Source organism: Anguilla rostrata, chromosome 12 (assembly GCF_018555375.3).
Source record: "Anguilla rostrata isolate EN2019 chromosome 12, ASM1855537v3, whole genome shotgun sequence".
Taxonomy (NCBI): domain Eukaryota; kingdom Metazoa; phylum Chordata; class Actinopteri; order Anguilliformes; family Anguillidae; genus Anguilla; species Anguilla rostrata.
In genome coordinates, this window is record NC_057944.1 from 29,827,894 (window position 1) to 29,850,935 (window position 23,042).

At 42.1% G+C, this 23,042-nt stretch overlaps 1 protein-coding gene across 2 annotated transcripts; it reads left to right on the forward strand.

Annotated features, from left to right (window-relative positions):
* The first annotated feature begins 1,881 nt into the window (after positions 1 to 1,881).
* scn2b (sodium channel, voltage-gated, type II, beta) lies at positions 1,882 to 12,524 on the forward strand. Of its 2 annotated transcripts, none has more exons than XM_064301208.1 (3): positions 1,882 to 2,168; positions 10,643 to 10,809; positions 11,409 to 12,524. In XM_064301208.1, exons 1-3 carry the CDS (start codon positions 2,084 to 2,086, stop codon positions 11,706 to 11,708), a joined length of 552 nt encoding a protein of 183 aa, XP_064157278.1. In that variant the 5' UTR covers positions 1,882 to 2,083; the 3' UTR covers positions 11,709 to 12,524. The 2 variants fall into 2 exon arrangements, with proteins under 2 accessions (XP_064157278.1, XP_064157279.1); XM_064301209.1 differs by lacking the exon at positions 1,882 to 2,168 and adding an exon at positions 6,135 to 6,365.
* Positions 12,525 to 23,042: the final 10,518 nt, after the last annotated feature.

Genomic DNA, 23,042 nt, shown 5'->3' on the forward strand with positions numbered 1-23,042 from the left:
AGAATGATCAGAGATCTCGTGGGAACTATGTTTTCTCCTCACACACACACACACACACACTCTCGCTCTCTCTCTCTCTCTCCCCCTCTTACCATCCCTCCCTCCTCTTGCCCTGTCTGCTGAATGTCCCCTCCCTTTTTATACTGCCTTACGCACAACACCATCTTCTTAAACTGAGACATCTCTCTCCTCCTCCCTATCCATCCCTCCCTCCTTCCACTTCTCACATTTTCTCTGGGATGGGGTCTCCTGCTGCCAGCGGATAGTTTTTTTGTTTAGTGGCGACGGCAGCCTGGAATTTTCTGCCTAGTTCCAGCCAGGCAGTGACTGTGTATGCAGATAGGCGGGGTTCTTAAAGGCACAGTGTCCTATTCCACTCTATGCTCTGTGTGGCACATCACACACCCCTAAAGTGCATCCCCAACCCTCTTCATCCCGTCCTGTACATTAACCAATGCACAGCAGATGCGCATCAATGGATAAAAGTATTACACTGGTAAATTAATTTTACTTATGCCCTCCACATTTAAGTACACTATAAGTACAATATATGAGTGCACTGTTGCTTTTTGTCTGCCAAAATATTTTATTGCTCCAGTTTACATGCTACTTTGATTATTTGTTTTTATCCTTTTTATCATTTTATTCTCTTTATCTTTCCTATCATCTTTTAAAATCCTTTTTAATGCATTTATGTAGCACTTTATGTTCACACAATGAAAAGCATGTAATAAATTTGATTTATTATTATTATTATTATTATTATTATATTATTAATAATGATTATTATTATTATTATTATTGTTATTATTATTATTCCACTTGTAACCTAAGCACATTCTGTCACCTGGTCACTTAAGGCACATTTTTAACTTCACATCTGTTTGATGATTGTTGTTAGATTTTATCTTTGTATGACACCAAATAAACCTCATTGTATGTATTCTGGCCAATGACATTGGGGAAACAAGGCTCATAATTTCTGGGGAAATGCCGACATGCTTCCTGAAAATACTGATTCTCTCACCCACAAACGCACGTGCACAGATTCGCAAGATCCGCACGGATCCTGACATGTTTTGACTGCCGAACCGCAGCTTGGTATGTCTATCTGTTAAGAGCAGACACATATGGGGGTGTGCAGCTGGGATGGACGGGCTGTCTGGTCTGTTGAGACTAGTTCAGTTGAATGACCCTTTTTTTGTCACACAGCCTGCCACTAATCCAGACTGTCCAGGTCGTTCCTTAAACAGCAAATATGTAAAGTTAATTAACTTATTGATCAATAGTTACAATCTAAAAACTGTAGAGGAAAGTAGTGCAATATCCGTCTGTCTGTCTTCTATTCCCACCCACTGAGAAACATGTAAAATAGGTACAGATTTTAAAGAAATTTAATTTACATTTTTTCCACATTCATTAGCAAATGCTGTTATCCATAGCAACCTAGAATATAGTACGATAAGTTTCTCCACTATTTATATGAGCAATTGTGCCAGACCTAGCATATAACAATACAACACAGAATACATCTTAAATGCATTTAATGTGCACCTGCAATGAGCCATAAATAAATGTATGAGTAAATAAATAAATACCACCTCAACACGGATTAATACAAAAAATAAGAGTACTAGCAGAGTGAAAATGGTAGGGGAGCCAAGATGCCGTCTGAAGACGTGGGTCTCCAGCCTGCGTCGGGCTATTTAAAAACCTGTTACCTACCTAATCAATAGGTCAGTTAGACATAGGATGCCGTAATGAGACTGTGGATTATGTGGTTTTAGCGTAATATGCATAATATTTTCCAGAATTTTAATTGGGGGGAGGGGCATCCATAGGCAGAGTGAAAATGTCTATTTAAACATCCCCCCCCCCACCCCCGCCTTTTTCATGGGACACCCACAACCGTAAGATCAACTCTATCCTCGGCTAGAGTCACTGCCAGCCATATTATAGCACTGAAAAAATAATGCCACTATTTCCTATTTTGTTAAAGATTTTTTAATCGAAAGGCAAGAAAGATAGCAACCTTTATACGCAACCTAACTGTGTGCAAGAACACGTCAAACCTAAACACAAAATGTCTTCATCTTCCACAACGCGAAGCGCATCCTGGATGCCAACTGCCAACTTGATCATTGTAGGATTGGGGATTCTTATGATGGGTGAGTACAAAAAAGACCTATCGGCTATGTCTACACTATTAGCCAGACTAATAAACCACGGGAATAAAGATAAACACTCGCGCGTTTGCATCTCGGGTATTAACCGCGCGGAAAGTGATTTTTGTGCAACACGTAGAATAGCCTGTTAGTGAGTGCATGAAGGTGTGTAGGCTACTGTATATTAATGATAGTTGATGGTTGATCGGGCTAAAAAATTGTACCATATAGTAATAACTATAAACGTGTGTGTGTGTGTGTGCGTGCGTGCGTGTGTATATGTGTGTTTGTTTTGGGTAGGGTGTGTATAGGGAGGCCCTCTAGCTCGGACGACCCATATAATTTCTCTGATTTTCCTTGTCTCACGTTAAAATCATGATCTCAGGCATTTTACAAGAAACATGTAGTACACAAGCACATCCATATATAACTAACTAGTACGTTTTGTACTATATTATGATTTACCGCCCTTAAATAAACTTGCACTTTAACGCTGTCGCCTCGAGCGCATATAGGCTATCGCGCACGCAGGCGATATTATTGAGAGCGCATATCATATATATGCGCTCTATATAGCCTAATTACTATACTAATTAGGCTACATAGAGCGCATATTTATGACAACGTTTATGGTAAAAGGTTGACCTACTTTTGGTAAAATAATTCCGTGCGACCAGTTATGATGACTGGTGTGGGTTTGTTGTACGTTTGTGTATTAATCTGGTACCAGTGATAGCTACTGCGCCAGGCGATGCAGTAGATGCGCAATAATCTAGGCACTCCTGTGTCAAATCTGCTTAGCAACCAGTTACGCTTATTTGTAACTGAGTCTTTTACCTGCAGTTTGCAGTATTTATTGCCGTTGCCTTGTTTCTCTGGACTTTCCAATTCCCATTGTATTTTATTCTCCCCTTACAAATAAATTGATCGCATAGAAAGAGCAAATATTGGCGCTGTAGCTTGACGAGTTGCGTGATTACATGTTTTTCCCCACACCTTCTGGTCTATGACGTGATGGCTGTTTAGAACATCTGGACAGGAGAACACATTCTTTATCTTGTTGTATTCTCCTCATTCAAATTTATGATATCCCCCATTCATAGAGTGGCACGCATCTGAAATGGTTAACAGCGCTATCCGTCAAATTATTTGTGAAGAAATATGCTCTGCATAGTTCCCTGCTGTTGAAAGTAGGGCAATACGTCACCCGTTTCCTTTTTGTAATATGCATGATATATATATATATATATATATGGTTTTGTAAGTAAATGTAAATGGTCACGTGTAATGCTGCCTTAAAGAATAAGTTTCTAAAGAACATTATAGTTTGATAGCCTACCAATTAAATCAATATATTAAAATATTTTCCTTCAATTAGTATTTATGTTTAGAGTGCAGTATGTTATGCATGTATGTATTGAATACTAATTATATATTTAATGTGTAGCGCATGATTGTTGTTATTGTTTATTGTTAGTATTGGTAAAACTGGCATTTCCATTAAAATGCTATTTTGAAGAATAGCATATTTTTCAGCAGTTATATTGATATTGGTGCTCTGGTTTCAGATTGTAGTTTGTTGTCTTGCTCACGTAGCCTTTTTGGTTGGGAGCCCCCATTTCACTGTTGAAATCCCTAACCTTCCTATTATGTTTGGGGTCAATTTGACCCCATTCAATGTTTACCATACTTGTTACCATACTTTTTTTCAGCTAGATATTTCATGACTTTTCCTAACTTTATGGGGAAAACATGGCAAACATGAAATTAACGGAAAAAAATATTTTCAATGTCCTGTACACATGTTGTACGCATCGGTGTTGTTGGGGTCATTTTGACCCCAAGCTCTATTGTTATATAAAACCATCATTTTGATCTTGTTTTGTTGTGTTGGCTGAGGGCACTTTCACATTAATTTGTGTGTGTGTGTGTGTGAGAGAGAGAGAGAGAGAGAGTGCATGCGTGTGTGTGTGAGGAGAAAACATAGTTCCCATGAGATCTCTGATCATTCTTGCAACATGGGGGCTGGGGCAAACTTATAATAAGGGCTGCACACACAGCCCTCTAAACCATTTCTCTTTGCATGTGTGCCTCAACTAAAGATTTTGAAAATGACCACCAGACAGAGGCGTATATTTTCTGCCACTGAGGTTCTGTCACAGATCTTGGAGGGTGAAAGTGATTTAGAAGAGGATATGTCTGAGACTGAGGATAATGTTGAGGAGGACCCTGATTATGTGGCATCCTCCTCTGATGATGAGAATGAAGCCTTTGAGATACCACATTCTGACCCTCCTGTTGTTTCTCAATCACCAATAAACCGTCCTGTCATATCTCAACCCCCAAGAAACCCCCCTGTCATCTCTCAACCACCAAGAAACCTTCCTGTCACCTCTCAACCACCAATAAACCCTCCTGTCATCTCTCAACCACCAAGAACTGACATGTTCACTTCCTAAAATGGAGAACTACTATGATCCGGATCCCCAGTTGAAAGACAGGGTAGACTTTGTGCTGCTAATATCATCAAAATGGTTCCAGGCCCCACCAGATATGCTAGCAGTCATGTACAAGACATAAAGTCTGCATTTGAACTCTTCATAACACCATCAATGCAAAAGGATATTCTTGAGATGACAAACTTAGAGGAGAGGCGTGTGTATGGTAACAATTGGAAAGAGCTGGATGTGACCCACAAGCAATCCTATATTGGGTTGCTTATTTTGGCAGGAGTGTACAAGTCAAAAGGTGAAGCAACAGCAAGCCTTTGGAATGCTGACACTGGTAGGGCAATTTTTCCAGCCACAATGTCTCTGGAGACATTTCATGTTTTCTCCCACATTATACGCTTTGATGACAGGGAAACAAGGCAGGGTCGACAGGAGCGTGACAAACTTGCACCTATCGCGTCTGAATGAAGAATTGATACCCACGGGTACCTAGTTGAGCTGTTATGTTCATTTTTTTATCAAAACCTCAATTCTGGTGACTAATTTACTTTTTATTGGTGTTTCTTCATTATTGAATAACTGTCATGTGTTAGTTATTAATGTTCTGAATTGTTTTCTGAATCTAAACATTTGAAATGTTTGACATTTTAAATATTTTTTCCTGGGGTCAAATTGACCCCGAACATAAAATGTTACTATGCTTGATAATAAAAGGTGTGTTTCTTTCCTAGTGTTATTTTTCTTTTTTAATGAGCACTTAATACCAACATAAAGCCCTGCAAACACTAAAACATAGTTTGTTTTCCAATTCAGGTCAATGAATGAGATTGTACAGTCATTTGCATATTTCCAATAGTCATATAAAATCAACACTTGATGTATAAGGGGAGGATGGGGGAGTCATGTTTTATTTACTGGGCTATTAAGATGGTCAGTAGAAAGGCCTAAAGTAGCTGAGAGAGAAACTTGGGTAACACTTTCAGTTACAATTATTTTCTGCAGGTTTATATTTCTGGGGTCAAATTGACCCCAAACATAAAAGTTGTTAGTTAATTTGAACATTATAGGAGGGTTAAAAATGTTTTTTTTAAAAATAAAATAAAATAAATAATATCTATCCATCCATTCGTTATCTATACCCGCTTATTCATGGTGAGGGTTGTGGGAGGTGCTGGAGCCTATATGTACGTGTGTGTGTGTTTAAATTTGATTATTATTATTATTATTATTATTATTATTATTATTATTATTTTCAGAGACGACCAAGTATCGGACTAAACCGAATGATCCATGGTTCAAAGCCCGCCCTGGGCGTGTCGAAGTGTCCTTGAGCAAGACACCTAACCCCTAACCCCTAACTGCTCCGGCGAATGAGAGGCATCAATTGTAAAGCGCTTTGGATAAAAGCGCTATATAAATGCAGTCCATTTACCATTTACCATTCATAATGAACACCTTGCAAGACAATAATAAAAAATGAAAGCGTTGAGAAAAGAACTTCCTAAAAGAGTGATGACTGATTAAAGGAGGCTTCCACATACAGTACTTTATGGGGTTCATTCGCCGGCTGCGGCAAACGCTAACGAACAACAGGAAGCTGCAGATGGCCTCATAGTACCCGTATTCTCCTCGAGCTGCTATTACAGGATTAGTCACTAGATGGAGTAGAGAGCAACGTTTCTCGAGCCGATCTACCTACTAGCAGCGAAGGATGCGGCAGCCATTAGAACGTGAGATTTCCAAGTTGTGCGTAAGTTACGAAAAAAACATTTAGAATGTGTTGCCTGTCTGTGTCGTTTATATATTTTCATCTGTGGCATGGAGCATTTCTGTTTTACTGCAAAAATGTTTTCCTACAACACAGGTGAACTTGGTTTTCTCCTCGCTTGTGAGTCAAGTAGATTTTTGAGACTTTGGGGTTGGGAATGGGATAGTTTAGACACCCTTGTATAGGAGTATAGGCTGGTATTTCACCTGATTGGTAAAAACTGAACATATCAACATGAGAAAAGTAAAATCCTTCAGTTAATTTGGACAAGAGTATCAAACATACAAGTAAGGAAGAGAAAAAAAAGTGATTATAGAATGCTCCACTCACTGGAGGGCCTGCCCAGAAATGCTGACTTGGCGGCCACTATGAAAGCTGTCATTCGTATTTACTCCAAAGACCTTGTATCCCAGCGAACACCCTTCAGCTACATGGGATAATGTGCAATATGACAGTTCTCCATTACCAGAATGTCAGAATAATTTTCACTGTGTGAACTGAACTGTGTTCTTGGCTATGAATAACTGTATGAAATGAGTATTGAACTTTATAGTCAGAACCTGTGTTTTGTAGTTGTTCTAATGACCTTGATATGCACTTTTGTACGTCACTTTGGATAAAAGCGTCTGTTAAATAAATGTAATGTAATCGGCATTCATTCTGCAACGGGTCTTTAACTGGTTTCAGCCCCAAGACCTTAAAACCCTCGCATCGCGAGGAGACCGGGAAGAGGGTATGACATCACTGCTTGAATGGCACTGCATTCGAGCGGGCAGGTTGGCAACTTCCCTCCGGGGGTGAAAACTCCACCCTGCCGCTACGTCGCCTAGCGACCGGGAGCTGAGCGCACCCACCGTCCCCGAACAGCACTCACTATCTGCAGAGACTGGTTGCAGGGACGTGCCAGTCAGAGCACTGGCTGGATTCTGAAAAGACAGTTTGCGCAAGTGTCACACGCACGCTTCTTGCTGCTTAACAGAGGCTAAACTATGGTCACTGTGTTCAGGGGCTAAACTATGGTCACAGTGTTCAGGGGCTAAACTATGGTCACTGTGTTCAGGGGCTAAACTATGGTCACTGTGTTCAGGGGCTAAACTATGGTCACTGTGTACAGGGGCTAAACCATGGTCACTGTGTTCAGGGGCTAAACTATGGTCACTGTGTACAGGGGCTAAACCATGGTCACTGTGTTCAGGGGCTAAACTATGGTCACTGTGTTCAGGGGCTAAACTATGGTCACTGTGTACAGGGGCTAAACCATGGTCACTGTGTTCAGGGGCTAAACTATGGTCACTGTGTTCAGGGGCTAAACTATGGTCACTGTGTTCAGGGGCTAAACTATGGTCACTGTGTTCAGGGGCTAAACATGTTCAGCTACTATGGTCACTGTGTTCAGGGGCTAAACTATGGTCACTGTGTTCAGGGGCTAAACTATGGTCACTGTGTACAGGGGCTAAACTATGGTCACTGTGTTCAGGGGCTAAACTATGGTCACTGTGTTCAGGGGCTAAACTATGGTCACTGTGTTCAGGGGCTAAACTATGGTCACTGTGTACAGGGGCTAAACTATGGTCACTGTGTTCAGGGGCTAAACTATGGTCACTGTGTTCAGGGGCTAACTATGGTCATTGTGTTCAGGGGCTAAACTATGGTTACTGTGTACAGGGGCTAAACTAAGGTCATTGTGTTCAGGGGCTAAACTATGGTTACTGTGTTCAGGGGCTAAACTAAGGTCACTGTGTACAGAGGCTAAACTATGGTCACTGTGTTCAGGGGCTAAACTATGGTCACTGTGTTCAGGGGCTAAACTATGGTTACTGTGTACAGGGGCTAAACTATGGTTACTGTGTACAGGGGCTAAACTATGGTCACTGTGTTCAGGGGCTAAACTATGGTCACTGTGTACAGGGGCTAAACTATGGTCACTGTGTTCAGGGCTAACGTCATGGTCATTGTGTTCAGGGTTAAACATGGTCCTGTGTTAGGGCTAAACTATGGTCACTGTACAGAGGCTAACTATGATTACTGTTTCAGGGGCAACTAGGTCACTGTAAGGCTAAACAGGTCACTGTGTCAAGGTACGCTTGGCATTGTGGTCTCAATGGTTCAAACTGGTTGACTCAACACGGTGACTATTAATGCTCTCAAGGATCATAAGCATCTTGCTAATAGTTTGGCATTAGTTCTCTCATCTTGTTACACTCAAATAAAGATCTGTTGTGGATGTTGCTACATTTTTGCTTTTAATATATCGAATTGAGTGGTTTTATACCTTCTGTTGTCTCTATATCGAACTTGTTTTCTTCTTTTGTTATTACTTCCAGTGGAAAATATTTTTATACACTACTGATGCACCCCAGAGCGATTTTGGTAGATGTTTATGGAGCTGAGTAAGATTGAGTGCATTATTTTGGTGCATTGTGTGTGTGTGTGTATGCGCGTGCGAGTGCGTGTGCCTGTATGTGTGTGTTCGACACTTTGGGACACTGAAAACAGATGATTTCTCAGTGCAGAACACCTTGTCATTAAGTTATTCCGGTGACCTTGAGTTTGTGGAGAGAGAGAAAAAAGGAAAAAGGCAGAGAGAGGAGAGAGGGGTGGGGTGTGTGAAAGAAGGGAAGAGAAGGGGAGGGTGGTGCAGAGGGGGATGGGGCTTGGGGGTAGTGATATACTGTTGTATTTGATGTCCTGCACCAGTCCCGACTGTGAAAGGCACAAGAGGTGGGTCATTTGGACATGATCAGCTATTGATTTTCACTGACTAATGAATTTGGCTGTGAGCAACACAGCAGCCCTGCAGGAAACAGAGACTCCGCCCCAGCACAATGCAGACAGCTCCCTGATTGGCCTACCCCACATGTCAGGAGACAGTACAGCGAGACACACAGTCACTGGCTGACGAATCCCTCCCCTCTCTACCCTCACCAACGGTTCGCACTTAACCAGTTCTGCAAAGGTTTCCCCCTTTGGACAAAAGCAAAAACACGAGCGGGCTTGCCATTATTGTTAACTGCAGCAACGGCAAGTCCCCTGATTGATTTAGGATCTCCCGAGGTTGGTTGGGTTTGTGATATCAGCAGCTGTGGAGCGGGAGAGTCCTGCGCATGCCGCCATGTGCGGACGGGGGTGTGCGCAGAAGCGCAGGGGTGGGTGGGGGTGACTTTGGGGCAGGAGCGCACCTCCTCACCCCGTGCTGCTGACTCGGCGCTTATGTGGGAGCGCACGCGGGAGCGAGCGAGCGAGCGACGGTAAGCGCCATTTTGAGCGCGCGCCCAATGCGGCGTGGGGGGGGCCGGGGGGTGGAGGAGAGCGTTTGAAATGCACAGAGCGCAAGAGCGAGTGTTGCATAGTGCGTGTGTGAGAGCGAGCATGTGACTGGTAGCGGGCCTCCCTCCCACTGCTCTCTATTTTCCCCTCCCTCCCTCCCGAGCCCCCCCCCCCCCCCCAAAAAAAAAAAAAAACAGGCGCTGTGCTGCAGTATCACCAAAGGACACCTGCTACTGCTGCGGGGTGGGGGGGGGGGGGGGCGACTGCAGTGCTAGAACGCCCAATATGAGTGAGAGAGAGAGAGAGAGAGACTAGGAGGGGGGAGGTTGAGATGGGATGGGACAGGGGGGATGGGGGTGTAGAGGAGGCTGCTGCTGCTGCTGCTGCTACTGCTGCTACTGCAGTGGTCCAGTCTGATGTGAGAATGATTGCAGCAACAGCAGGACCTCGTCCAGCAATACAAAAACTCCCAACTGCAGAGGGAGGGAATGGTGCAGAGCTAGTGGGTCAACTGTTGCAAAGTGATTACTGCATTGGGTGTGTGCAGTGTTCTGAACTAACGCACTCACAATGTGTGTAAGTGAGGTTAAGCAATACATATACAAGGGGTGTCACAAATCTCATTGAAAATACATTGTCTTGCACCACATTTATTAGTGACTGTTACAAAGGAACTACTGCATGCAGTATGTGGATAACTGCTTTGAAGGAACTATTACACAAAGTGTGTCAACAGCTGTGAAGGAACTAGCACACCTTTTATGTCAGTAACTGCTGTAAAGTAACCACTGGACAAAGTGTGTCAACAGCTGCTGTAAAGTAACATTTTTAAAAAGTGTGTCAACTGATTTAACGGTTTCACAAAGTATGTCAATGGCTGCTGTAAAGTAATATGTTCATTGAAGTGATGAAGGTAATGATTTTCAGTAGTGCATGAGGAGGGCGTGTCCGCGCTTGACTGAGTGACAGCCAGTGGTGTTGCTGTTCTCCAGGCTCACCCGCGTCCTGCATGGATGTTCTGGTGACTCAGCAGCTCAACGCCCTCAATGGCACGCTGGTCAAGCTGTCCTGCACCTTCACTTCCTGTTACAAGGTGGACCCCAGCAAGTTTGCCATGAACTGGACCTACCAAGAGGCACAGAACGACACGGAGGAGCTGGTGGGCCCCCCTCTGTCTGACCTCCCCTCTCTCTCAGTCCTCTGGCCTCATTCCCCCTTACCTTCCTGTGTATGCCTCCCGGCTTCTCTCCAGGCTCACTGTAGACTCTCTCTCTCTCTCTCTTTTTTTTTGAGGGAATCATAATTCTGACCTCACATTCATTAACCGGTTCTGTAGGATTTTGTCCCAAATGGATGGGGGTTTCAAGTAATTAAGCTCTAAAGTGGCATCCCTCTTTGCTTCACCTGATCTTGAGAGCATGGAGAGGTGCAAGTAGCATGATGGAGACCTTGTCTGGCTGATCAGGAGTCAGTATAGATCATTAATACATTAATATAGATCATTAAAACTAGAAATGAAGGAATGGGGAGAGGATGCTACTTCAGAGAATTCAGACGGAGCCTGAGAGAGTTTATGCATGTCTAGAAAGGCTCAAATGTACTCGGCCAGTGTAAAACAAGCAATGGGGTTCTACAACACTGACCTGAATTTTGATAAAACTTCTCTTCGATGGGTTAATAGTGACCATATTTCTTTCTTTCTTTCTTTCTTTCTTTCTTTCTTTCTTTATCACACTTCATCCTTTAATATGTCCTCAGTTCATGACCTACAAACACCGCATGACCACGCAGAAGACGGAGCGTTTTGGGGACCGGGTGCTGTTTGCTGGGAACCTGGACAAGAACGACGTGTCCGTCACCATCTCCGACATACAGCTGGCGGATAACGGGATCTACAACTGCTATGTGCGCAATCCCCCCGACCGCCAGCAGGGGCATGGAGTCATCAAGCTCTCCGTCCTCACAGAATGTAAGGACTTTGGGGGGGGGGGGGGTTACGTGCCGTCCTGGAGTCTAATAACTCAGAACCTAAATAGTTTAATTGAATTAAATAGATAACCAAATATAAACGGAGAAACTCAACTAATATTCATTCTCTTTAGTGAGCTGGAGACACAGTATAATTTCTGAGGCACTAACTTGTTGGATTTAGCAGTACAAGTCGCTTAAGACGTCGAAATAAAAAAGGTCTTTGGGTAGATTTAAAATGATAATTGCTTTTCAGGTCAGCTAGGTAATCGGTTACACGTGGAAATGGTGGGAGCGGTATGCAGATTTCTAAGCGGGGGTGAGTTGACCGATTGACATTGCCTTGTGAAGGCTGAAGGTCGCCATCTTTGCTGAGAGCTTGATGGACCTCGACGGTCCCTGAAACCCCAGGGTTTGCGCCCCAGTTGGCTGCCAGGCCATGGTGGTGATGGGTTATGATTAAAAAGATGACTTACAGAAAATGTTATGTAAGCAATTATATAAAATATCATATAGATATATCTTATGTTAACTTGATTAACGTATCTCTTAGAGTGTACTTTTAAAAGTCTATATATCTAAGTGTATGCTGTTTCACCCCATGCCATGTTCCTGTTGCAATGTAAGCTAGAGGACATAGACTCCAGCTGTGGTATATATCAAGTGCTTTAGGGGATTAGAGGACCTCTAGGCCTGCATGGTCAGCCTTGGTATGGACTCCCTGATCCTAACTGATGATTGGCTAAATGGAATCTTTGCATATGGTGATTACATAAATCTCATAGGCTGGAACGACAGTTCTTTGTCACTGAAAACTATATAAACTCATATATAGGACTTTATATTTTTGAAGACCGTACTTGTACCTCTTCCCGACCAGTCGTATTATTAAATTATATAAAGGAGCTCCTGACTCCTGTTGTATGTTATCTTTATCTTCAACACCATCATTTTTGTTAAGAAATTCCTACAGTGGTGATGACTCAGCAGCTCCCCGTGCTGGCTTATTGATGGGCGCGCCATCTTGCTTCTCCTCTGCTCCCGGCGGCTCCGCAGTAGAGCGCTGCAAGCTTTAAATCAGCCCGGAGGCAGGCCCCTCTCCCTGTACGACCAACCAGGCCTTCGCCATTAAAACTGAGCCTGGTTAAATGACAGTTTAATAACTGGGGCCTGGGTTTGATTGGACCTGTGACTTACGGCCAGGCCCTGGCAGCTGTAATGGCCCGAGCACGCTAAATCTAGTTTACCCGCACATTTCTACACATTTATAATCCCTCTCTCTCTTTGCCTCTCCCTCCCTCTCAACCTGTCACCCTTTATTCATTGCTTTCTGTGTCATTCTCTCCCTCTCTCTGTCAAACCCTTTCCCTTGACGGAAACTCACTCTCTGTGCTTGACCGTTTCCTAAATCTCCCGACAATTTTGCTCACTTCCCCTTTTCCCTCTTCAGTCCCCATCCCCCCCACTCCACACCGCCTACAGAGGCCTTGTGGGGATCACTGCCCTGCCACTCCCATGCACAGTGGTCGGGAGTCCACACGCAGCGCGAAAGGGCCGCTGTCGGGGGACGCCGCACCGTAGGTGGGGAACAACGGACGAGAAAGGCGTGGTGCGACGAAACGAGGGAACCAAGTGAGAACCTCTCTCTTTCTTTCTCTTTCTCCATCTCTTTCTTCCTCACATTCTCTCTCCCTGTCTCTCTCTCATTCCTTTTCTTTATACGTACTGCCTTTGGTACCTTCTGCTTATTTCTCTCTTTTGTCCGTTCACTTTACTCTCTCTATAGCGCTCTCTGAGGGATTTTTTCATCCCTCTCTCTTTCTCTCTTTCTTTCTCTCCTTCACCCATTACACCAGTGGTTCTCAAACTCGGTCCTGGGGGACCCCTGTGTATGCTGGTTTTCATTCCAACCTCAACAGCAATCCCAGAATTTTAACAAGCTATTAATTAGGTGCTGTTCATGTTTTAGAGCTGGGGTCCCCAGTCTTATCCAGAAAGGGCCAGTGTGGGTGCACACACCTGACCCTGATTCTACTAATCAAGGTGCTTAGCAATGACTCTAGTGATTGATTAGTAGAATCAGGTGTGTGCACCCACACTGGCCCTTTCTGGAACCCCAGAACCCCTTTTAAATTTCTGGGATTGCTGTTGAGGTTGGAATGAAAACCAGCATACGCAGGGGTCCCCCAGGACTGAGTTGGAGAACCACTGCATTACACAACATACTCTGAAAAATGCTGGGTTGTTCATATTGTTGCTACATCACATATACCTCACAGGGCTTTCCAAAAACTGCTCTGTCTGAATTATAATGACCAGTTGGATCAAGAAAACCCAATTCCCCATCTTTTTTTGCTTTCTTTTTAGTTCTTTAGACTTAAACTAGACTTTGAGTGATGAACTGAGCTTGTTACACTTTTACATACTGTGCCTGGTTCATTTGCCCCGTATACACACACACACACACACACACACACACACAAAGTTGTTGAATGTCCACACAGCTTGTTTCCAAGGCCTCAATTGGCTTCTGAATGAAAAGAACTAAAAATCCACAGACACTGCAACCCACCATGACTGGAGATTGACATGCCTGCTGGTCTTGCAGGAGCTCATCCCTGCCTTTACTGATTAGCCACTGATATAGAGCCCTTCAGGCTGTGGATGTTCAATTTACTGATCTCACCCCAGCAGAAACATATAAGTTTTAAAAATATTTCTGATTATTCATGACAGACTTTGTGGGAATGGAACGCTGATTTGAGGCAAAGCATTTCCAATTTGTTATTGTAGCTTAATGATGAAGCCCGAAGCAACAAAAAGTCAGAAATCTGGAGTCCCGTAGTGCATTGCTATCCGGAGAACGCCGCGGTCAAGTTCCAGCACTAGGCCTAACTACAGGATCTGCGGGTGTAATCAGAGCAGCCACACCATTCCGTTGCCACGGTAGTGGGATAAACGTTGTACGCTAGTGCGCTGACTGCTAGTCTGACTGGAGTTGTTTGGTAATGTGTAGGCTTTTTAGGTCATCAAGAAATGTGACTATTGTGACCGTTGAGTAGCTACAGTTCTAAAGTGAATTTATTGTAAAATACACAAAAGCGCGATTAGTTCATCTCAAGTAAGGGGGCACTAGCTGTTATTACTGCACAGTGGGTATTGTTGGATAAAGTCAAAGCTTTTTATTGCTAAATATTGTGCAGCACTGTATATTCTGTTACATAGGAATTTTGCCACTCAGCACTAAGGGAAATGGATCACTAGATGTACGGATCATTAGTTTGTTTTACAACATTTTTTAGAAGTATTTTAATAAATATAGATGTATTTTTCTTTGTTGCTGTTTATATTGAAAATGTATTTTACTATGTAAGGATTTTACACAAATGTTACACAGTTATAGAAGGAAGATGCTATATTTATGTATTGAACTGTGTATTTAGCTATTTGTTTTCCACTCTTTAAATAAAAAAAAATATTGTTTGACAATTTTTTGTCATTTGTTGTTTAGAATAGCAATTGTGGTGGCAGGCATGGGGGTACAATTACTCTATCAATAGCAAGCAGCCATTTTAAGCCAACGGTATTTAAAAGTGTGACTCAACACATGAGTCGATTGCATAACTCAACCTATAGCACAGTAGATTGGTTATATAATATACACATTATAATGATCAATGCTATGGTGAAAGAATATGACACTAGCTCAGCACTGAGTTATTATAACCCAACAATGCCTGACATAATGAGTCTGGAGTACTGTGACACGTGCACTTAAATTCAGCAGGTTGGGTTATCACTCTGACCAATGTTAGATGTACCCAACTCATGGGTGATCTTTTCCCCATTTTTAACCCAGCATTTTTTAGTGTAGTAGGCCTATTTTATTTAGCATATTTCAGACATCCTCAATCTTCCAGTTATGCGGCCCAGAAAGAATGCTAACATTTTGTTGGAAGCAAAAGGTCTTTGGTTGCAGTAGAGCTCGAAAAAAAAAACCCTCTCTGGTTTCTATTGTGTGCATCACATTGTGCCACAGTCCTCCTGAAACAGCCACTCACTCACAACGAGTTCCATGCTCTCAGTGATTTTCTCTCATAATCTAATTCCACTTCCCTATAGAACACATTTATAAAGGGTAAAATTACCACTCTTAGTTTAATCCTTTCTTTTTTTTTATTTGTAATGTGGATTTTAGCATAGTTTAGAACTGTTTATTTTGTAGTCATTTAAAGTCCTTATAGCTGTTTAAAGTCCGTGACTACTCCAAGATCAGAGATGGACAAAATACATCTAAAATTTTAAATCTTCTTTTATAATTATATATATTTAAAAAAAAAGAAAAATACAGATTACCTCAGAAATGTGTCAAAATAAAGTGGTATACAATGCTGGTTCTAAAACATGTATCAAAAGAAAATACTAATACTAATTTTGTCTTCCGAAAAACCAAAAATACAGTCCTAGGAAACCATTTTTGTTTAGTTGTAACGGACATCGGACCACGTCTTTTTTCATGTAACTTTCCACTTATTTGAGCATAGAAAATCTAGGAGAAACTAGGCTCTGATTATCAATGGTTCAAGTCAAAACAAGTCTCATTTTAATTTTTTATAATATGTATTGATACAAAAACATACACATATAAATTGGTTTAAAATGGTTTCACTGAATTAAAATCAGAGAGTAAAAATAGAGCAGCACAGTATGCTGAGCACACTGGCCCATTCTTTCAAGTTGCCGGAGCTAATGAGCAAACTGAGATAGCACATTTTCAGTTACTTAGCTAGCTAGCTGGATTGCTGGTTAACATTGTTTTGATGATCGATGTTTAGCTTGACTCATTCATTTTTCTCAGCACACATATGGTAGTAATTGAGCAAAGTCATGGAATAATGCTAAATGTTACATTTTTAATAATACGCTTAACTTCTCGTAAGATACCATCGTTTATTGTAACAAATTTTGGTTATTTTGTTCACTTACACATCTACCACTTCCAGTTAACACCAGTCTTACTCACAATTAGACATGTCAGGGCAAACTGATGCTAGCAGAATGAATCCAGATTATTGTATCTGATAAATACAAACATAATGAGACCGCCTCGTTTATGAATGGCTAATGATTGGTTAAATAACAAATGGCAGCATCAGTTGGACTCAGAACATCGCTCTGCCTGAAGTTGCTGGGTCAAAGCTGAATTAGTCAGCCCATTGTCCACTTTAAACCGCAGAGGTGGAATAAGCTATGAAGGCAAATTCTTTATGTGCTTACTGTACATTTCGAATGTCCACCATATTAAACACATCACACCCCCTGCAGTAAACCGGTCAAAGCGTCAGGCATGGGAAGCTCGGCTCCATGGTCTTAGCAGAAGTAACTATATGATAAACTTGGGATCTATAACCAGCTTTACCGAAGTGTACCCAATGCACTTGCAAATGATCAATACAACAAAAAAAAAAAGTTTTTTTTGTTTGATTTTCTGTGGGTGGAATTTCAGTCTCTCTACTATCCGAACCGTCTCTAAGAAATGTATCTTCTTTTTGTTTTGTTTCATGTGCTCATGTGCGTGTGTGTGCATGTATGTTTATGTGTGTGTGTGCGTGATTTGTGTGTGTGTGTGTGTGTGTGTGTGTGTGTGTGTGTGTACGGGGCAAATGAACCAGGAAACTATAACCAGCCTACGTGGTCCCAGGAGGCCTGCGCATTGATGGAGGCCACTCCCCCTCCTGCTGGTAAAATAACTCCTGCTTAGCGTTGTTTGGTGGTCATGTGACATCAGCTTATATAAATTAATCTCGCTCCCTACCCTTCCCCATACCCCCCTTTCCTGTGTCCTCCCAAAAAGTAACCTTCATCAGCCTTTCTCTTTCTCCCATATAATGTATTCCGGTACTCTCTAGTCCCCCTTTCTCTGATATACCAGCTTCCCTGTCAGTCAATACCACTGAACCAATCAGATGGGGCCATTAAATCTTTGTGGATATACCACCCCTAGTCAAAATGGAATCACCCCATCTGTACTGTATAACCATTTTTTTTAAATCAGGTCCGAGATGTTCAGGCTTCTGAATCGCTGGTTAACATTGCTATCACTAATACTACTGACCTCAGTGTTATGAAAGCCAATGCACATCCCCCTCCTGTAGCACACTCTCATTGTTTAGATGCCTGGATTTTCGGGCTGGCTAGTCAACCTGATAAGTGCATGCCAAACCTTTGACATTGCCTTAACGTTATTGTCACATTATTAACCTCATTTTGTGGGAAGGTTTTGTGTGCATTTGCTAGGAAACCTAGACATGTTTTCTCTGTGTTTTTTACAGTCCAAGGTGGAACGCCAAACCTTTCTGTTTTTGTTTTAACTTCCCCTGCAGCCTGTTTGATGTTAACCATTCCTCCCTGTGCCTTTCCCCCTTTTCGAGTTAAACGAGTGTTGCATTTTGGACCAGTGGTATTGTTGTGTTGTCAGTGTTACAGGTGTGTGTCTGTGTGTCTGTGTGTCTGGGGGCGTGTTTGGGTCTGTGGAAACCACACTGTTCTCATACTGTTCTGTTGTGAGCCACACCCCCCTGAATCACCTGCCGTTAACTGTGAAATGTAGGAAAGGGTTCACTCCTTTTGAAGCTTTGATTCAATGCTGAATACTTGAAGCTTTATATTTGAAGCATTGACTGAGCCTTGGTGACCACGGTTCAACAGGCTTCAAATACTTGTGGGTGAATGAGCACTGAATGAATACTAATATCAAATACTAATGGGTGAATGAGAGGCATCAATTGCAAAGCGCTTTGGATAAAAGCGCTATATAAATGCAGTCCATTTACCATTTACTTGGTGTGGTCACTTTCTTGTACAAGTGAATGCTGGTAAACCTCCGAGACGAAGAAAATGTGAGCATAAAATCATGTCTGCTGTACAGGCATCAGTCAGTCCTCCCTCAAAGATCTGCACTCCACTCAATGTATGCGTATGCAACATGCTAACAGTTAACTGACTGTTAATTCAGCTGAAATATAACTAAAGGCCTCTTTAGCTATTCAGAATACTTCATAAATATTTTTTGACAAAAGAATCCAGCCCAAATGATAGTGTTTAATCTTTTAGCTAGCTGGTGGTCTGATAACTAGGTAAAAAATAATATGTGACAGCAAGCTAACTGGCTAGCTTGCAATTTAGATTTAGTTAAGTAAACATTACACATACTGATGATAACAGTGATACAGTTACAATATGTTTATACAAACAATACAATCATTACTACTATTACTGCTACTAAGACTAATCGTAACAGTAATCATCGTCATCATCATTTTCATCATCATCTAGTCATTTCTTAATATTCAAGAGCAGTACTGGTAGTTTTTTTAGAATCCTGGGTGGCATGCTATGCTAGGAGCCATCACTGTCTACAAAGATAATGTAATGTATGGTGGTTCTATTCCAAGGTAAGCATGCACACTGGAAGCAAGGCTAAGTGAGTACTAATGTTGGATCCTACAGTATGCTAAGACTCTGGGGTAAATGGCCTGCATGCCACTAATGATGGCTGCAAAGTACATTCACTTGAGAACAGCTGGGAGCCACACCAGTGGGGAGAATCAATCATGAGTTGATTAGTCATGTCTGATTCCTCACTCCCGCCTGACTTCATTCTAACCTGGGACTCATCACCTCTGCTAGCATTGTTCTGTGGTACTTCTCTGTGGTGTGTCGTATAACTTCAGTCGTGTACATGAGGTTGATTAATAGATTCATTGCGGTTGATTACATGTTGACATCTTGCTCTTTATCCCGTTTTCCTCTGTTTCTCTTTGTCCCCTAGACATGTATATTCCTTGCCTGAAGACAAGTATTAGACCTCGCTTGAATCGTCGTCCTGTGACTGAAACCCTGAACTCCCTCCCACCTCTGCTCCTACCCTTCTCTGGCCCGGTCCCACTGCAGGACATTTCAGTGCCCACGTTTCTGAGGCCCCAGCCACCATTGGCCGCCATTTTGGCTCTTCCTCTCCTAGTCGCAAAACCTCAAATGGGAGAAGACAACAGGATCCAAATCACTCGGTGGAACATAAGGTCGTCAAACTGCATTAATTCCCCCCAGACTAATTCCCCGGGGCCATTTTGATCTGGGACTAGGTATGGGTTGAAACAAAGAATGTTTGTTGTTACATTTCTTATTGATCTTTTATATCAACGACTGCTTCTTCCCGTTTTCTCTCACCAAATATCTGTTCCCCCCCATGTACTTCCAGCAGTTTCAGTAAGCATTTGACTGCCCCAGACTAACAGAAAACATTCAGGAAACAGCCTGCTAAGGGGGTCAGCCCCACAAGAACATACTGCCACCGTAGCGTTCCTCAACTTTTGCCAGAAATGGGTGCAAATTCTACTCTGTGGGCAATTTTAGGAGCATGTGTTCCAAACACATACCTAACTCATTTTCTATCTCTTGGTCAGATTCTTTCAATCCCTCTTTTTATTTTCCTCTCTTTTTTCCCCCCTCACTCTAGGGCTAAGTTGAAGGGCCACTCTCACTGACAGCTAGCATATGCGCGAGCTGTGTGTGTGTGTGTGTGTGTGTGTGTGTCTGTCTGTGAGCTCACAATGCACACTTTCCCTTGTGTGGAAATGTTGCTGGTTTCCCCGGGAACGCAGTGAGTCCTGTAGTTTGCCTCACGTTGTATAGTAAGTGGGAGGCGTGTGATTGACACCGAGGGAGAGGGAAGTGTCATTGATGTGATCTTCTCTGGGTGGAGACCCCCAGGGTTACAGATCTCGACATAGGGACGGCTGCACTATGTACTGTATCAAATCACGTTTTTTAAAGTGTTATAATAATAACGGCCGGCCACCATGGGGTGTATATTTTTTCTTTAATCACGCCTGAACGTCAGAGGCCATGTCAAATACTTCTGGGGTAAAAAAAAAAACCCCATCACTGATATATATGGGCCTCAGAAGTTTGTCATTTCCTTCAGGTTTAGCATTTGGATAAAAAACAAAATAGACGGCCTCTGGGAGAAATAAATGGAATTTTCCTAATTCCTTCAAAATATGCTGTACATTTTTGATGCAAATTTTTGTGTCATTTAAAAAAATGAATTGCTGATGGCTAAGAGGTTAGCGTCCCATTGCACAACATCACACACAGCTGTATTTCCAGCTGCCAAATTTTGTAGTCATATATATCACTGTAAATATCTTTATTGCTGTTATTGTTGCTGTACTGGTTAGTAATTTCCTGAAGTTTTTCCTTAAATTTCCTTTACTTCTGTTATTTTTTTTGCGGGATAATTTCTTTAACGTTTTTCTTTTTTTTTTTTTTGCTAGCTTTGACTAGCTTGAAAAGCCGCCACAGAACACGCTATAGCTAGAACCTATTCTAGGTTCTGTAGCCACACCCACCCCTCCCCACACAGTGGCAGATTACCAGTGCATTATAGATATTCCTTGGAATGGGTATTTTCTCATAACAAAATCCTGCATAGTATGCCTGTGCAGATAAAAATGTCCATGTTTTAAATGTCAGTTTAAATCACAGACTGTGACAGGGGTCGTCATGCAAAACTCCCATTCATTTTTTCCATAGAGAAATTCTTCTTCGATCCGAAAAATCCCATATATGGGTAAAGGCTTTGCTCTGCGTTACGTCAAACTTCCAAGGCCCATTGGGTGCTAGCAAGACAGCCAGTCAGCAGCAAGGCCTTTCAGTTTCTATGTGATTGAAAAAACAAATCACATGATCACACAGAAGCTGCTCGACCTTGCTGCTGATTGCCTGTCTTATCAATAGCCAAAAGATATGAGTGATAACATTTTTGCCTGGAAACATTTCACATGTGCTTTGACATTCGGACTGAAAACTAAAGATTGTCTATATGATTGTCTATGTCAGCGGTTATTGTTATTATGCTTTAAAAAACTGCTATTTGATATATAGAATAGCCCTAACTCAACGCTGATTTTTTTGCCTGCATTGCTTGCATACATAAAGTACACTATAGACCAACATGAGTATTATTAGTGTTACTGTCCGTACCATACATTTGCATGCAGTTAAAACTGAAGTATTACTTTAGCACACATAACGACAGGCATGACACTGTCCAGTCTGGATGCTAAATATTTTCCAGGGAATCAGTAAATGAGCAATCATGTGTCATATGCTCAGGCCCTATCACAAAAATGACATTTTGTCCCTCACGTTACCTCCACACACACACACACACACACGCACACATACACACATGCATGCAAACACACACAAACGCACACAGCGGTTGCGGTTGGAATATCCGTTTGTCAAGTTATATGTATGTGCATGTCTGGTTTGTAGTCCTGTCCGGACAGCGTAATGGTAGTTTGTAATAAATTCACTTGTCAGTGACTCCCTGGTCCACCATCCGACCCCGACCCCCCACAACCGCCCCGCACCCCCCCGGTCTTACAGCACCCGGTTTTGTCTGCAATTACACTTCCAGCTACGCATGTTGTCCGGTTTTTTCTAAATCTGGCAACCCTAACACAAACACACACACACACAAACACACACACACACTTTCAGGGAGACAAAAATATGAAAACATTTTTACAAATAGATTCGATTATATGAAATAGATTTCTACTTTGTAAGGGAAAAAACATAGTTTATAGGTTTTTGTTGTTTCTATTGCTAAATATTGTCCTGAGTGTCTTTACTAACCGTTGTTGTTTGAATGTAAGAGATTTTTAAGCTCTGCACATTTTCCTCTGAAATATTTGTACTATGACTGACACAAAATTGAAAGTAGAACTTCAGATGACATTGCAGATATTGTGTCAATGCTGTTAGCTTAGACGTGTTAGCCGGTGAATGGAGCCAACCCATTGGTTAAATTAGACTGAAACTGCACCTCTGCCTCCCTTTTGTGGTCAGCGAATCACCAATCAGTATCTACTGCCAGATATTTTTCTATTGAAAAAAAAAGAGGTAATATTTCTAGGGCTTAAAATAATTGCCATGCCATTGAGGCAGGCATTTGACCAGAGTAATCTTTTTATGCCTGGTGTCAACCGCTTTCCTATCTTTTCCTGGGCATATTCTTTGAATGCGCAGAGATGGTAAAATCCAGCAGTGTATATGTGTTGCAAGTGTATGCCTTGTTCAGAGAATTGTCATATATATTCTTGAAAGAACATTCCAGCATAAACAAAGCTGAGCTAATCAAGATAGTTTAAGCTGTGCTTTCAGCACTTTAGCTAGTTTTAGCTGGATGACTAGCTATTCAACCACTGTCCAGCCACTAGTCAGTGAGTCCACCATTTTGGCGTCCAGCTTACTTTCCCAGCTTACTTGGACCAACTTTGATGGTCTTAGTTGGAAGTGGGGCGGTATATTGAAAAATACATGTTGAAATAGCACTGAGCCTCGATGATA